This window comes from Ruditapes philippinarum, unplaced genomic scaffold (assembly GCF_026571515.1).
Source record: "Ruditapes philippinarum isolate M1 unplaced genomic scaffold, ASM2657151v2 ctg2365_1_1_1_1, whole genome shotgun sequence".
Classification (NCBI taxonomy): domain Eukaryota; kingdom Metazoa; phylum Mollusca; class Bivalvia; order Venerida; family Veneridae; genus Ruditapes; species Ruditapes philippinarum.
The window spans coordinates 35,755-51,502 of record NW_026858677.1 but is presented as its reverse complement, the minus strand read 5'-3'; the positions used below and the strand labels follow the sequence as shown (position 1 = coordinate 51,502).

The 15,748-nt window shown below is 31.4% G+C and overlaps 1 protein-coding gene across 4 annotated transcripts in view; it reads left to right on the top strand.

The window, feature by feature from the left end:
- The window catches only part of LOC132753923 (uncharacterized), a 41,066-nt gene that overhangs the window by 15,224 nt on the left and 10,094 nt on the right, over positions 1-15,748 (top strand). Inside the window, exons 1-10 of one of the 4 annotated variants that reach the window (XM_060744478.1) lie at positions 1,660-1,679; positions 3,600-4,770; positions 8,322-8,450; positions 9,241-9,429; positions 11,178-11,276; positions 11,530-11,640; positions 12,030-12,211; positions 13,236-13,378; positions 14,567-14,612; positions 15,054-15,237. In XM_060744478.1, coding sequence (XP_060600461.1) covers positions 3,630-4,770; positions 8,322-8,450; positions 9,241-9,429; positions 11,178-11,276; positions 11,530-11,640; positions 12,030-12,211; positions 13,236-13,378; positions 14,567-14,612; positions 15,054-15,237 — 2,224 coding nt within the window. In that variant the 5' untranslated portion in view covers positions 1,660-1,679; positions 3,600-3,629. Of the gene's footprint in view, positions 1-1,659; positions 1,680-2,825; positions 3,147-3,583; positions 4,771-8,321; positions 8,451-9,240; positions 9,430-11,177; positions 11,277-11,529; positions 11,641-12,029; positions 12,212-13,235; positions 13,379-14,566; positions 14,613-15,053; positions 15,238-15,748 lie in introns of those variants that run through there. The other 3 variants (XM_060744476.1, XM_060744479.1, XM_060744477.1) reach the window with 3 other exon arrangements.

Sequence of the window (15,748 nt, the reverse complement as noted above, 5' to 3'; positions counted from 1 at the left end):
ATGGTACTGTTAGGGATTGTGACAATGGCAAGACATGACCCCTTTCTATTATGAGGTAATTAGGTCAAGGTCACAGTGCCATTTTCATGTAAAATCCTTGTTTAATCAATCTTTAATTGAGGAAAAAGGTATAAAAATTTTAATCTTAGTTTGGACATTGCCTGCAGCCAGTATATGATCCTTTTTGGGGAAAAAATGAGGTCATCAGGTCAAGGTTACAGTGACAGTAAATATCTTGTCTGATAAATAACTTGAAATACATGTAACTTGCTTTTCGAGGGGGAAAAATGAAATACATGAAGTTGATAAGCATGATTTCCATGCTTTGTTAACCAGGTTTTCCGAAGGAAAAAACTGGTTATTAGATTGAGGTATGTCGGCGGGCGGCCGGTCGGGCGGGCGGGCGGACGGCGGGCGGGCGGGCGTAAACAATTTCTTCTGTGCGCAACTCCTCCTACATTTCTCAACGGATTTTGACCAAACTTTCACAGAAGCTTTGTCATCAAGTGCCCTGGCGCATATTGTCGGGGTTTTGCGATTAGATAATATTTGACCTAATTATGGCCCTTTGTTTTTTTTCCTTATATAAAATATATAGTGAACAATTTCTTCTGTGCGCAACTCCTCCTACATTTCTCAACGGATTTTGACCAAACTTTCTCAGAAGCTTTGTCATCAAGTGCCCTGACACATATTGCCAGGGTTTTGCAATTGGTATATATTTTGACCTAATTATGGCCCTTTGTTTTTTTTCCTTATATAGAATATACAGTGAACAATTTCTTCTGTGCGCAACTCCTCCTACATTTCTCAACGGATTTTGACCAAACTTTCTTAGAAGCTTTGTTATCAAGTGCCTGGCACATATTGTCGGGGTTTTGTGATTGGATAATATTTGACCGAATTATGGCCCTTTGTATATTTTTTCCTTATACAGAATATATAGAGAACAATTTCTTCTGTGCTCAACTCCTCCTACATTTCTCAACGGATTTTGACCAAACTTTCTTAGAAGCTTTGTTTTCAAGTGCCTGGCACATATTGTCGGGGTTTTGTGATTGGATAATATTTGACCGAATTATGGCCCTTTGTATATTTTTTTCCTTATACAGAATATATTGTGAACAATTTCTACAGTGCGCAACTTCTCCTACATTTCTCAATGGATTTTGACCAAACTTTCACAGAAGCTTTGTCATCAAGTGCCCTGGCGCTCACTAAATTCCCATGTTTCTTCCAAGACATCATTCAAGTATTTTTTTAAAATTGTGAACATACTTTTCTTGATATCGCACAAAACACCACACGCCAATATTGTTGACAAAAGAAAATGACAAGAGACGCAAAAATGCAAAAATTAAGCAAAAATAAAGTACTGTTTACCTTTCTAAAACATTTGGGAAAAAAAGGCAAATAGACAACATAAAATTTCTCAATCATTTTTGTTTGAGGAATATTAAAAAAGCCATAATTCCTCCTAAAAGTTCAATTAAAAACAAATGCCCCTTCATGACAAAGCTTCTGTGAAATATTTTGCTGAAAACCTGGTTGCATCGCATTGCGATGTTCCTTGTTGTCTTATTTTGTGTGTATTTCCAGTATTTATTATGTTAAAATATCACTATCAGTTATACATTTGCGACTGCAATACATTAATTGGAGTAATAATGTAAAATTATGTATGTTTCTTTTATATCAGTGATTATTGTTTTGTTTTTTCCCAATCATAATTATGAGTACATCTGTAGAGTTTTCTTTCAAAATTTCTTGCTTTGTTTTTATAAAAATAAATCAATGGAATCAAAGCAGTCTGCTGGCTACAGTTAAGTAAGGGGAATAATCAGCAATATTTTACCACCACAAATCCTGTATCATTGCACATGATCGTTTGCTTTGTTTTATTCTTTTAAATAACTTTGTGCCAGAAACAAAGTATTTAATTTCTGTACAATACATACCCATAATAATATACTAAGTTAAAATACATAATCACTTCTATTGGAAAATTAAAAAAAGGAATGTTTGATATTGCTTATATGTTACTACTATATAAATGTCCCTGATAATACATTAAGCTATCAAGTCATGTTTTAATGTTTCATTAAGGGTTCAACTTAGTTTCTACATTTTAAGTATAAGAAGTTAACACTTTTGTAGCAGATGCGTGAATTTATTGTCTCAATGAGAAATTATATATATTACAAAGATTATACTGTTATTTCTTCTCAGATAATGAGATTTATAGTAGGTACATATGTATGTTGACATTGAAAGTAACTTCTGATTTACAATTGACAAAAATATACACAGCAAATGGTTTACTGTCATAATTGTATTTAAATTAACATTTTTTGTTTTTATCTTGAGATTATGAATGTGTGTGTAGGCATTTTTTTGATCTGGTTGAATAATTATACTGAATATTTATAAAATTATATAGACCTGTCTTGCCATTGGTAGAATATCATTTTGAATCATCATTGTTTAAAGTTATTTCAACAAAAATTCATAAATTGGAAATATGATTTGTTTGTAGAATTCTGATTAAAAGCTGATGGTGCATGCACAAAATCATTGTAGCAGGCAATTGTCTGTTTATTTTGTTTTCATTCTCTAAGTGATTCATCTGCTAATTGTTAAAAGAAAATTTCAAAAAATGTTATAAAATAGGATATACATATATAGTATGACTTATGTAAAACGAAATGAGATTTTTATCACGGGGAAGATTTTAGCTATTTTAAGCACATAATTGTTACTGTTTATTGTCAGTTAAGTCATGCATAACGTTACGTATGACGTTCTTTGTGCTTTCATTGGAGTAGAAAAACGTAATGTCATGGATGTACATTCTACAGTATTATCTTAATATTAATATACATACTGAGATGACACCATTTGTGTATAAATCTGTAATGATCAAAGTTTAAAGTCTGATGTCAGTTAAGCTGTTTTTTTACCTCTTGAAAGATTTGATAAAATTGTTTCAACTGTCATCTAGTTTATTGATAAAATCATGAAGAAATGTAAAAATAAAGAATGTACATGCATGGATTTATTTTCATGTGACCAAATATTTTATTTAAGGAATGTTTTCTTTGTCTAAAGTTTGGAAGTATTATAAGGAATTTAAGTTTTGTTTTACGGTAAGAATCTAATACCCTATGACATATATACATAATATGTAAGAAATATGATAAGTTTTAGTGGGAAATGTCATAAAATTTTATAAAATTGATACATGATAATTATATACTTATATGGAAATGGTCACTTCACAATTAGTGTGTAACATTTGGAATGGCTCACTTTATCACAGTTTAAGCTCTTCAGCGCACCTGTTTATATACCTGAATATGATATATATATCATATAATATATATGACCTGAACACCGCAGCAGAAGAAAGAGAAATGTTTAAAAAGTTTTGGAAACCTGTGAGAACTAACTTTACCAGAGTTTATTTGTATAGGAATAAGATGGATGCCATGTTTCTCTGTTACATCCACTACTTACTATACACACTCTTGCATGAGCACAAGAAATAATTGTTTGGTTACTATATAAAATTAACTCCTCATAGGTTTTCTTATTTTCAGGTAACATTCCAATGACAGGCAATATTAAAAATGAATGAAGAAGTTCTTACGCACAAGCCTTCAAGATCATTATCTAAATATGTAAATGAAGCATTCAGCTTCCTGAACGTTGAAGATGTAGACGAACCAAATGATAAAGACACACCTGTGTATATCTCAAAAGAATTGCAAACAGTTGTTGAAGGTAAAGTGTCAGAAACTGTAAATGGAAACATACATGAAATTGATCATCACAGGAATGGAGATCCAGAAGAGTTTAGAATAGAAACTACTGTTGTGGATGAGGAGACAACTGTGAATGGGGAAACCGTAGGTGTAAATGGTCAAATATATAATCATGATAAAGTAAACGGTGATGGAGGTGAATTTTCAATTGTAACTTTTGTAGAGAATGATCATGGTGAGAAAAGGGGTGTAAAGGGAGAAAACTTTGGTAAAATAAAGAGAGGTCTGATTGAGATTAATCCTGTGTATGAAGTAAATGATGATTTAATAGCAGATAATGAGGTAGTAGGAGTTAATGACGGTAGTCAGGGTAACACTGAAGAAACCTCTAGTGAAAACCAGACATCAAAACTTGACAAAGATGCGGGTAATTCTAATGATGATGTAAGTACAGGTGAAAATGGTACAAGTATTACAAAAGAAGGTATTAACACTGAAAGGCTGTCTGTTGTTATTGATGATGAAGTTGTAGAACTGAGGAAGTCACCTGATGTAGTCAGGTCTCGTCAGTCCCGGCAACCAACCTGGAGAAAAAACCAACATGTTGTTAGTGAAGCGTTCAACTTTCTTACAGACATTGACACTCAAGATTTGGATACAGTGACAGACAGTGTATTAATCAATGGTTTCAGTGTCAAAACTTGTAGTGAATGTGGTCAGAATTTAACACATGATGATAAAATTTCTGTAGAGGATCAAGGGCAATTACTCTGCAAACATTGTGAGTCTAAACATACTGAGAAAGGGGAGGTAACTAAAATCAAAGCAGAATCAGGGAAAGTTAATGGACTAGATTCTGAAGCAGGGGAGGTTAATGGGGTTAATGGAGAAACTGATGATGTTGGTGAATTGCCTGATTCTAAACCAGGAATTACTAGAAAGAGGAGATTAGTTCCACAGAATAATACTGATAATGATGACGGGAATTCATCAGATGAAGACAAAGGTAAGAAATGCTACTGTTGTCTATCGTAGTTATCTTTCCATGATTTCTTTTTGCAAAAAAATATTCAGAAATTATTTTGCATTTTCCCATTGAGCTGTCATTGATGAACAATTTTGTCTGGATACATCATTCAGTGGAAACCTTTTGAATACATGTTATAAATTATCATCATGGCGTTCTACATGTGCAACATACTTTTCTTGTTGAGCACTGAAAAGTTCATGCCTGCCAAGAGAAAAGGAGGGAAGTGACCACTCTTAAGACATAATTGAAAGAATATTTGCACAAGATGGGGGAAAATGTAAAATGTGGAATGTTGATCATATGTGTAATTGCGACAACGGACATTTAATGACAGCCCTTATTATTTATACAATGATCATACATTATAAACAATTTTTGTACTGAAGTTTTTATAGCACTAGATTGTACGATTATTTTCCCACTTATTTCGGTAAAGATGATATTGTATAAATACTTTATGTATCAGATGCCACTCTGCATGGTCAACAGATCATACAGTCAACATGAGATGGGTTAATGTACGCCAAGGTGTTAGCCATTTGTGATAACAAAAAAAGTAATTTTCAAAGTGCCTGGAGTGATCGAGCTAGTTTTCAATGAATTTTCATACTATCTATTCGACACAGGTCTATGATTTCTTTTATAAATGATAAAATCACACTACCCTAATTTTGTTATCATAATGGCAGTCTTTTCAATGTCCACCTGAGGTAACAATTATATGACAAAGGGTGATATTACAGACTGGTGAGAAATGAATTAGGGCAGTTTTAACAGGCAAAGTCACGCAAGCTATAACAATTTTTCTGATTTGAGGGAGAAAGGCCATGAGGGTTCTGTTTATTTTATTTTACTCTACTAACTCTAAGCCAATGATGTTATTGAAGAATAGATGAAAACAATAATATAACAGTTTGAACTGTTTTATAAAGTAATGTTTACATGTCGATAGCCAATAAATTTTAAAACCTTGTTAAAATTTTCAAAATACATAAAGTATTTTTTTTATTATCGACGTGAAAAAAGTAATTAAAAAATAAATGTAACTGAAGATGTACCTATATTCCAAGATTCCAAGGCTTTCAAGCATTATATTTATGATCAGTTATGTTCAGTCTATATTATTTGAAAAAAAAACTTCTTTTTTTTTTAGTTTATATTATTTGGAAGAATTATTAAAACTTTTTTTTGTATTAACTTGATAGAATAAGATTGTTTTTTATTAAATTTAGATATCAGAATTTAAGTAAAATTACACCCTAAAGTTTTACTTTGAAAAAAAAAATTGTTTCTTTAAAAATTAACCAAAACAAATTTTAAGTTTACAAGTGAATCAAAATAGTTTCTATATTTACACAGTTAAAGATAACATTATAGCCAATGTAGTTTTCTAAAGGATCCAATTTCAAAATAATGCATTCTTTACAAATTTACAATGTTACCCTGAAGGTAAAATTATAACATGTGACATAAATCTACCCTTTGTCTGATTTAAAATTGCATGAGAACACTTTTATTACTTTATAAAGTAAAAATTGTTAAATAACAATCATGTATATTTATATTGTGCAAATTATTACCCTCACTATGCGGAATATCTAAAAATAGACTTGTTCATCTGTCAATCTACAATATTATAACCATTCTGATTCATCGTTTTTGGAGAAAATTTCAAAATATGTATGTGTAAGGCCATCCTTAAAAAAATGTTTGTTTGGAGTAACCCGACCCAGAATTTTCAAGGTGGGTAGGTAGGTCGATTTTTTTTTTTTTTTTTCTTTTTTTTTTTTTTTGAACTGTACTTCCAAATAAACATGGAATTTCAAAATGCTGGACAATATATGCTTTGTTTATCTGGTAACAATTAATAAATTGATAACTGAATTCTAATTTAATAAGACCTACATTTTATTTCTTCTATTAACCTTTAAAAGAACGAAAACAAAGCACAAGGCATAATTTTTTTCTGATTCAAAAAAATAATTTTTTTGATCCTGACCATGAAAAAAAAATTTGAGTAGGGGCAAATTTTGTGAGTCTGTCGCGTTACTGCAAACGAACATGTTTTTAAGGATGGCCTAATGATTCAGAATAGCAAACAGTGCAGACCATATATGCCGGCTGATTTTGGTCTGCACTGGTCACATGGGTAGAAATTCTGTTGCTGCTAGCCGGCTCAGGTTTAATTGATTTTGATGATTTTATATCTAATTATCTTAAATGTAAATCTATTTCAGAACATGTGAAGTACTACATGTAAAGAGTGTTCAGTTTTCTTTAAAAATAAAAACTGTAATATAAGTTGATAAGGACAATATCTATTTTGTAGTAGATTTAAAGTTTTCTGCCCTACAAAAAATGAATGACAATTTGTAAAATGGAATGTCAATTTTCGTGATTTAATTTTGCATATGCCCTTTTTTCTGAAAAGGAAATTTGAATTTACTTTTCTATATCTTCATAAGGATAGGTTATCTTGGGTATAAGTTTATTGTCAGCCTTAAGTTCAGTCAGTGTAACTAATTGCCTTTGAATTATTTAAAAGGGTGTCCTTTATTTTTTGTGGGTATGTTACACATACTTCCTGGTTGCACCCTAAAAATAAACTTCCAGTTAATTTAATAAATCTGTACAGTCATAATATCTAATGAAACATTTGTTTTAAAAATTATTATTAAACAGTAAAATTATGTTGTTTTCATATATAAATATAATGTTACTAGTATTGTTCATTTTCAAAAGAGTTGTAACAGAATATGTCACACATGAATATTGTATAAACAGAATGAAATGTTCAGGAACAAAGTATTATTCTGCTGTTTAATTTACAGAGAGATTTAAATAACATTAGCAATTATTTTTGGCAATTCACTCCTACTTTAAGGAAATACACAAACACATTTCTATTAAAGGTTAAAAGATTTCTAGCTGCGTAGGTTCAAAGAGTTTCCATCTGTATGCTTACAGCTTCCTACACAATCAAACTAAAACAAATTCTGTATTTGTAAACTAAACATGATGAATATTTTAAATGGACTTGTCCAGGTTTCATTTTTGGAACTGTCCATTATCAGTTTTAGGGATAGTCATTTGTATGAAGAGGAAAATTTTCAGCCAACACTGTTCAGAGCCTGGGCAGACTAGCACACCTGGGTATATTATATTGGTGGCTCTAAAAACCTAGTCTTAAACTTCTACCTCTTGACAGGCTTTGTTCTGTAGTCAATGTTAAAGTTTTCTTTCAAATTCTATCTAGGTAATTAAAATAAACAGAAAAAAAAAACAACCTTGTTCAACACTGCACATTTACAATGTTTTATTCTAGCAGAATGTATGTTAATTGTTTTAACTTATAATAAAAAAACAATTTAGCAGTGAAAGCCCTTATTTTCCATATCAAACTTACCTTTAATAGAAACCTTTAAGCTGACAGTGAAGGTCATACAACATGGCCAAATTAAAAAATGCTTCAGACAAGAAGGTTAAGATTTATTAGACCATTGTAAAAGTATGATTATATTTTTCAGGTGTTTACAGGGAGAGTTTCCGCAAGTCTACCTGGCTATATATTGGAGACAATGAAGAGATTAAAGAAAGAACGAACCATTCTAACTTTATATCATTGTCTGACCTTGGGGTAGATACTTGTGACACAGGTACGACACCTCTAATTTCGCTTTCATATTTTGGTTAGCTAATTATAAAAGGTCTTTCAAGGTACTTTTGACAGAACCGGCCACATACTCTAAAAATATTATTAATTAGTTCCAGCATCATCATACTGATCATACATGTATTTCTCTACTTTATTATTTCATAATAATTATATATATTGTATAAAGAAAAGACTGAAAAAAATATTAATAAAAGTCCATGGTTGGCAGTTAAAAAAGGGGGTAGGTAGTCCAGATATAGAAGGTAACATTTCCCTCCTTAATGTTAAGATTATAAGTTTTTACACTTAATCTTATCTTTGATGAAGATCTTGGTGGTAAATATACCCAAATAAACTGTAGCTTGGATGGGAATATTGTGTTTCTTAAATAGATGATGCAGACCAGGATGAAAAAGTCCACAATCTTATCTGATATATGTGTATATGTGTTTCAAAATCATAGTAATGTATAGTTTAAATACTGTATTAAGCGATGTAGAGGACGGGGCATAAATAATTGAGAAATTTTTGAATGATGAATTTTGATCTTGTCTGGTCAGCCAACTATATAAGCTCAATTATGAGGGATAGCAATTTATTTGTAATCCAGAGGTTGGTGGTTTGATCCTCAGACTAGGCAAATTTTCTCCTTAACAATTGGTCTCTGACATTGAGTTTAATATTCATTTGTTTCTCAACTTTCAACAAATCTTTCCCAATTTCTGAAGTTTTGGTTATAATCTCAAAATTTAACATAATTAAAAAATGGCCTGTTTTATTGATTATTTCAGATAGCATATTTGGTGACAATGTTCCATCTATGTCACCTTTGCCAGACTTTGGTCACATACGAAATGACTCGGTCGGTACAACAATGTCTGAACAAGAGTTCCGGAACCAGTATAACTCTGTTGCTAGGAGATTTGTGAAGAGAGCCGACAGTCAACAAGAGTACAAGAGATTTACAACCAGGGGATATGGTAGGTTTCAAATAATGCTCATGTTGTGAATCTCCACATTTTATCCTTTCAACATCTTAAGCGGCCTTGATTTTTATTGTGTAGATTTCAAGATTTTATTGATAAGTCTTTAGGCCTCCGACCCGTAAACATTTACAACATATGATATTAATACATAGAAAGTGAGTGATACAGTGAATTTTCTAGGAATATTCTTATGATTTATGCGAGTCTATTGAAAAAGTGTGAGGCAATGTACTTTCTGTAGATGAAAATGTATGAGGTAAAAATTGAAAAAACCTTTTACGACATCAGAAAAAATCTCTAAAAAATCAGTAATTCTGAATTTCTGATCAACTAATCCCAAGAACAAGTATGTTGTTACCTGGACAGGTACATGAATACATGAATACAGGTCTGATAGGCAAACAGAGTATATCTGTAATTGGAGCACATACATAGCAATCTTGTAGCCAGTGACGGGGCCAGGCTTAAGGTAGTTGTTTTGTAGGTTAATAGATTGCATAGGATGTCACTCTTATACAATCAGCAACAGTTTTTTTTTAAAACAATGAAGTGTACATTTATACACAATATATGCATATAAAGTAAGAGATATTAATTTATTTTAATTTATGAGTGCATTGTTATATAATATGGCATGTTATGCATGTCAGTTGTTTGTAAATAATCATTCAGTCATACAGTGTTAATAATGTTATAAAAGCTTTACTGAACACACCATCTCGATATAGTGTAATATAACATGATTGTGTACATTAAACCTATACTATATTTCTTAAACTTTGATCCGTCTTTCAAGAATGGTAATAATATGCCAGTTGACATTGAAAAATACGTAAGCTAGTATCTTGTCAACACGTTATTTGAGGTCTGGTTAATGGTAGTATAATCAGTTTTACCTTGATTATTTATTGAATTTAATTTTATTGTAACGTATCTGCATCTCTTAACTGTGAACCTGTTGTACATGTTGTAACCAAAAGTGATTACCCTTTGTCAGCACTACTGTATAATGCCAGGCCAGCCTGCTCTTGCATTCAGACTGCCTAGGCTCTATACTATTGACTGATGAAACTTCAAAATTATTATCTTGATTTCCCCAAAATTGATAATACTGTTCCAATAATGGAAGCTGGGCTAATCCATTAAAAAATTTCAGTAAATTAAAGGTTAAAATAAAAAAAAAAATCAAATATTTTTCAAAACCAAAATTTCATAAACCTTAGCTAATAAAGACTGCATGCCTCATAATGTCACTTGTTTGTTTAAAGCCAAGTTTGCCTGAATGTTCATGTAAAACCATAGCAGATCTCAGTTATATTTCCTCATAAAATGACACCATTACTTGTTAGTCCAAGAAGAAGAATTGGACAGTGGTTCAATTGACACATACAATTCTTAATATCTTACATAGACTTGTCTATCAAGAGAACATTTATCAGCTTTAAGGCAATTTCCAAAATAAGTACAGGTATTAGTAGTTTCTCAACACCAAACAGTGCAGACCATGATCAGACTGCATAGATGTGCCATCCCATTATATCTTCATCTGCACTTGGTACATTCCTAGAATCTGTTGGCACCTGCAGGCCAGCTTTCATTAAAATTTGAGCTAAGATGAATACATGTATGTTTTAACTAACCGTTTGCTTTATTCAGGATGTGAATATTAAAGAGACAAAACATGATTTAACATTACAGTTAGAATGGCAGTATGGTATAGTAATTTATATATTGTATTTCAGATAATTTGAAATCATTTACCATTGAGCGTGACTCAAGTATGGAGTTTGGAATACATATATTAGACAGTAAACCTGCCATTATATCTGGAATAGATGCAGGTAAATAGTCACTTAAACTGAAAATATATTCTTTTTTATAGATTTTCTAAAGGAGCAAATATCTTTAGTGTGATGTTAGTATGTAACATGCATGTTGCCCAGTCCTAACAAGTACATGTAGTTACACATTCATTTTGTTTTGATATTTTAACTTTTTTGTACTGTAAGTAACTACCTACTATTGGAAAATGTAACCATAGCATTTATTAGAGGATATATGGTATTCTATTTTTTGTTGTTGTTGATATTTCAGGTAGTGCTGCAGAGAGTTCAGGGTTGAAGGAAGGTCAGATTGTTGTATCTATAAATGGGGTAAATGTTTTAGAGGCCAGCCATGATGAGATCATTAATCTGGTCACAAGAGGTCAGTATGGTTTGTCTTTCATCTCTTTTGCCTTAATTTTTTACTTTTTCAAAGTTCCTCTTAGGGTCTTTATATTTGATTTATCATTATGTGGAAAATTTAGTTTTATTGATGATTATGCTACTCTTGTAATATTTCAATTTCCCAACAGCTACTCTTGACTTGTCTTTAAACATATTGCTTTTATACGGGCCTTCAAAGCAAGTGTTTAAGTCTGGTATGAAGAAGCTATCCAGCTGGGAAACATTGGTGGTTCTACTCACATTCCCACATACGCATAAAAGGGCTACTGTTTTGCTCTGCCACCATTAAATTTAGAAAATTGCTGTATACCATTTCTTTGTGACTTAAAACAAACCCCCAAAAATTGTTTCTTTGATATACTACAGATTCTAAGACCCTGACTTTAGAGGTTGGGACAGGAGATACCTCGACTACACAAGATCTTCAAGTACCAGTGATGACTGGCTATCTACAGAAACAAGTCTCGTCTACTATATTTAGAACATGGAAACGGCGGTACTTCATCTTACGGAGAGATAACTGTCTGTATTATTACAAAAATGAAAAGGTAAAAACATAGAAGGTTACACTATTCCTCATCTCTCAGTTGTGACATTTTTTTCTGGTCCTTCCACATTATGATATACCTAATCTCGGTGTTAGTGTTTTATCTGTTCCTTCAAGGTCATTGATTTCAATATTTAGGAGTTGTATGATTGAATACTACTAAAGTTTGTGCTAGTGGATATGGAAATACAATTTGTATTTACAGTTTTCATCATCTCTTATGAACAAGTAAATCAATTTTAATCTGTAAAATTTTACCCTTTTGTTTTTTGATTAAATTGCTTCTGAATCTTCCTTTGTGGTGCTTCATTAAGTTTATATAATTTGTTAAAAAAGATGCAAAATTAGTAGTATGTAATTGATGGGAAAACTCTAATTACTGGTTGACCAACCATTGAGATGGGACCATAAGCATGCTAAAATCAGCATTAAAAACAAACTTAACGTTATTGCTTCAAATGTACATGTAGCTCCCCTTTTCCAAAATGTTTACTTGTGATGGTGAAGGAACTTTAAAATGATTAGGGATACAGTCACTAATTTGTAAGAGTTGTGGCCCTTGCTTTTCCTTTTAAAGCATAAAATATTTTTTAACTAAAAGTTTAAATGAATGATTTTAGATCAACAACTCGTGTTTTCCTTGATGCCTCAACAGGATAATCCTGTAATAAAAAAAAGTTTACTCTTCATTTACATTGTCATTATTCTCATAATATTATTCATAGAAAATATGTTGTGATAAACAACATACCAAAATACCTGTGCGTCTATGCAGTCTGACCAATTTGAGTATATTGAGATGCAATACAGTACTCTGCTATGAACTGTCCTGAATTCCTTTTTGATTTATTCATTCATAGTTTTTTTACACATCATTAAAATAAAAGGATAGAGCCAGGCCAACCTGCTACACTGTTGTTATCTAAATGCCTTTAATATGCTGTAAGGCAAATATATACATTACACAAATTCATCATATAAATGGTTAGACACAATGTGATGAGATATATTTTATATTTTCACAGGAAACAGATCCACTAGGGGCTATACCATTAAACTGTTATACAGTTTCAAGACATGGAGATCTTAACAAGTTTGGCTTCAAAGCTGAGAAATACAACTCTAAAACATTCTACTTTATGGCAGAAAGTAGAGAACAAATGACAAAGTATTAACTCATTTTATTGCATTAGTTTTAGTAAAATATTTGTATATATCAGTGAAATATCACATGGTATTTCACTGTAGAGCTAGGCCAGTATGAACATCTGTGCAGGCTGACCAATCTTTTATTTATACTGCATAATTGATGTCTGATAATAACAGAAATTGTGTTCATGTGATCTCTTTTAACAAGTCCTAACTCTTTCTTTGCATAATGATCTGTAAATATCATGATTAAATAATGGGGATGGCAACGAATACAAAAACTAATACTAAGTATTCTGTCGTTTATCCAACGGAGTACTCAGTTACTATGATGTTTAATAATGATCTTCAAACTTTATCACACAATATCAACACCAGCTACATGCTACTTTCGTTTTCTATTTAAGTTCATAGAATTTGTAATTATAAATAGGACTGCAAGGGAGGTAACTTAGAGTAACCAATAAACAAATTGATCAAAATTGTATCAATAGTATTATATTTTACAATTTAATTAAGGCACAAATTAAGGTAATTAAATATCATAAGAGGCCGAATGACGTAAGCAACACAGGTGTTTAATCCCATGCACGTGTCAAACTGTTGATCGCCTAGTTAAATTCAATATATCATTTTTGCACCTTTGCAAGGATGTCTTGGTTGCATTTAACAGGTATTTATGAAGATACATGTACATCTTCGAATTTCTGAACTAATTAGATACACTAATCTATCTAAATCACAAAACAATAAAGTAGAAATTACATATTTTTTCCAAGTAATCAAATATCAATTTTCTTAACCAATATTCTGACGTTTAATCAAAAACAGGTTACTCATTGCCATCCCTATTAAATATATAAATATTTAATGTGTGAAAATATATAATTTAAGTAATTCTATCCAGGTTATATTTAGGTTATTTTATTGCATACTTGTATTTAGCACTCTTGACATTGTTAGAGGGGATCACACTTGATGCCTTAACACCTTGTGTAAACAGGTGTGTTTAAGAAGAAATTGGTAATTACCAGCTATCCAAGACCAAGATATAATTAAAACAATGTGTTAAAATTGGCATAAAACAAGAAAAACAAACAGGATTTGTATACCTGGCCTAGCACAAGTACATACTAAGCTTATTGAAATCTCAAATTAAAAACAACAACAAAACAATCATAATAACCCAAGTGTCTTGATATTTCAGTTGGGTCGGGGCAATGAACGATGCTGCATCTAAAGGTAAAAGTAAGGTAAGACAGTCTTGTGATAATTAAAATTGAAAATAAATTAATATGTGAAATAAATATTCATTACAACTACCAAGTTGAATATTCACTCTTACTTTGGATTGATTGATGTCTGTGCTATTTAGAAAGTACTGGTAGGCAAAATAAATTTTTATAACACTTAAGCCCTAGTCTGATCACATAATTTCAGGTTATGATAATCTTAATTCAGTTAAGCTTTTCTTTGTTTTAGCTATTTAGGTAAGCAGACATAAAGAAAATAATCTATAATTATCTAATAAAACTACATGTATCTATCTATCTCGGTGAAAACTTACAATTTCTTTGACCACTGTTTCAATTGCACAGTCAAGTAAATTTGTATTTTAAATTTGAATTTGTAAGTAATTCAGTATTTTTCTACTTTGAATTCATGAATAAATCTTATTGCTTGTTTTCATCTAGGATTCATGGATGGATGTAACAGCCCATAATGTTGGGCTGCCGGCATTGAATATTAGAAGCCCAGATTGTTCGGGGTACTTGTTCAAGATGGGACGAGCAACCCGGCGCTGGAGAAAACGTTACTGTGTTCTCAAAGATGCTTGTATATACTACTACAAAAATGCTAATTCTAAAGAAGCTGATGGTGATTTTATATTATTTAACCCTTTACCTTGCCCTATATCTTTTAAAATAGTCCATTTTTTCTAATGATACCCTGGAAAAGAAGTTAGATGGAAAAAGCCATTCATCTTTTTAGTGTAAATTTTTAAAATCTGTAGACTGAATAGTGAACAGGGCAGATAATGGAAGTACTTTTGCCATGGTTACATGTTATTTTTTAAAGCATAATATGTTATCTCTTAAAACTGCTTCCACTCAGTGTATACTTGCTATTTATTTGGATTCTAAGGTCCTCATAAATACAGCAGAAATTTCAGAAAATTCATGATTGCTTTAGTGTAGCCAAAGCTAGAAATATTTATGTGATTTTATGATAGAAAAATTGAAAAGGTTTGCACTGTTTTCATTAGAAAACATTCTTTATTGTATGTAATGAAACAAAAAATGAGTGCCTCAAATTTAAAACAAACCATCTCCAAAAAATTTCAATGACATCCCTCGGATTTTGGGTTTGAGACCTACTTTGGTCAGGA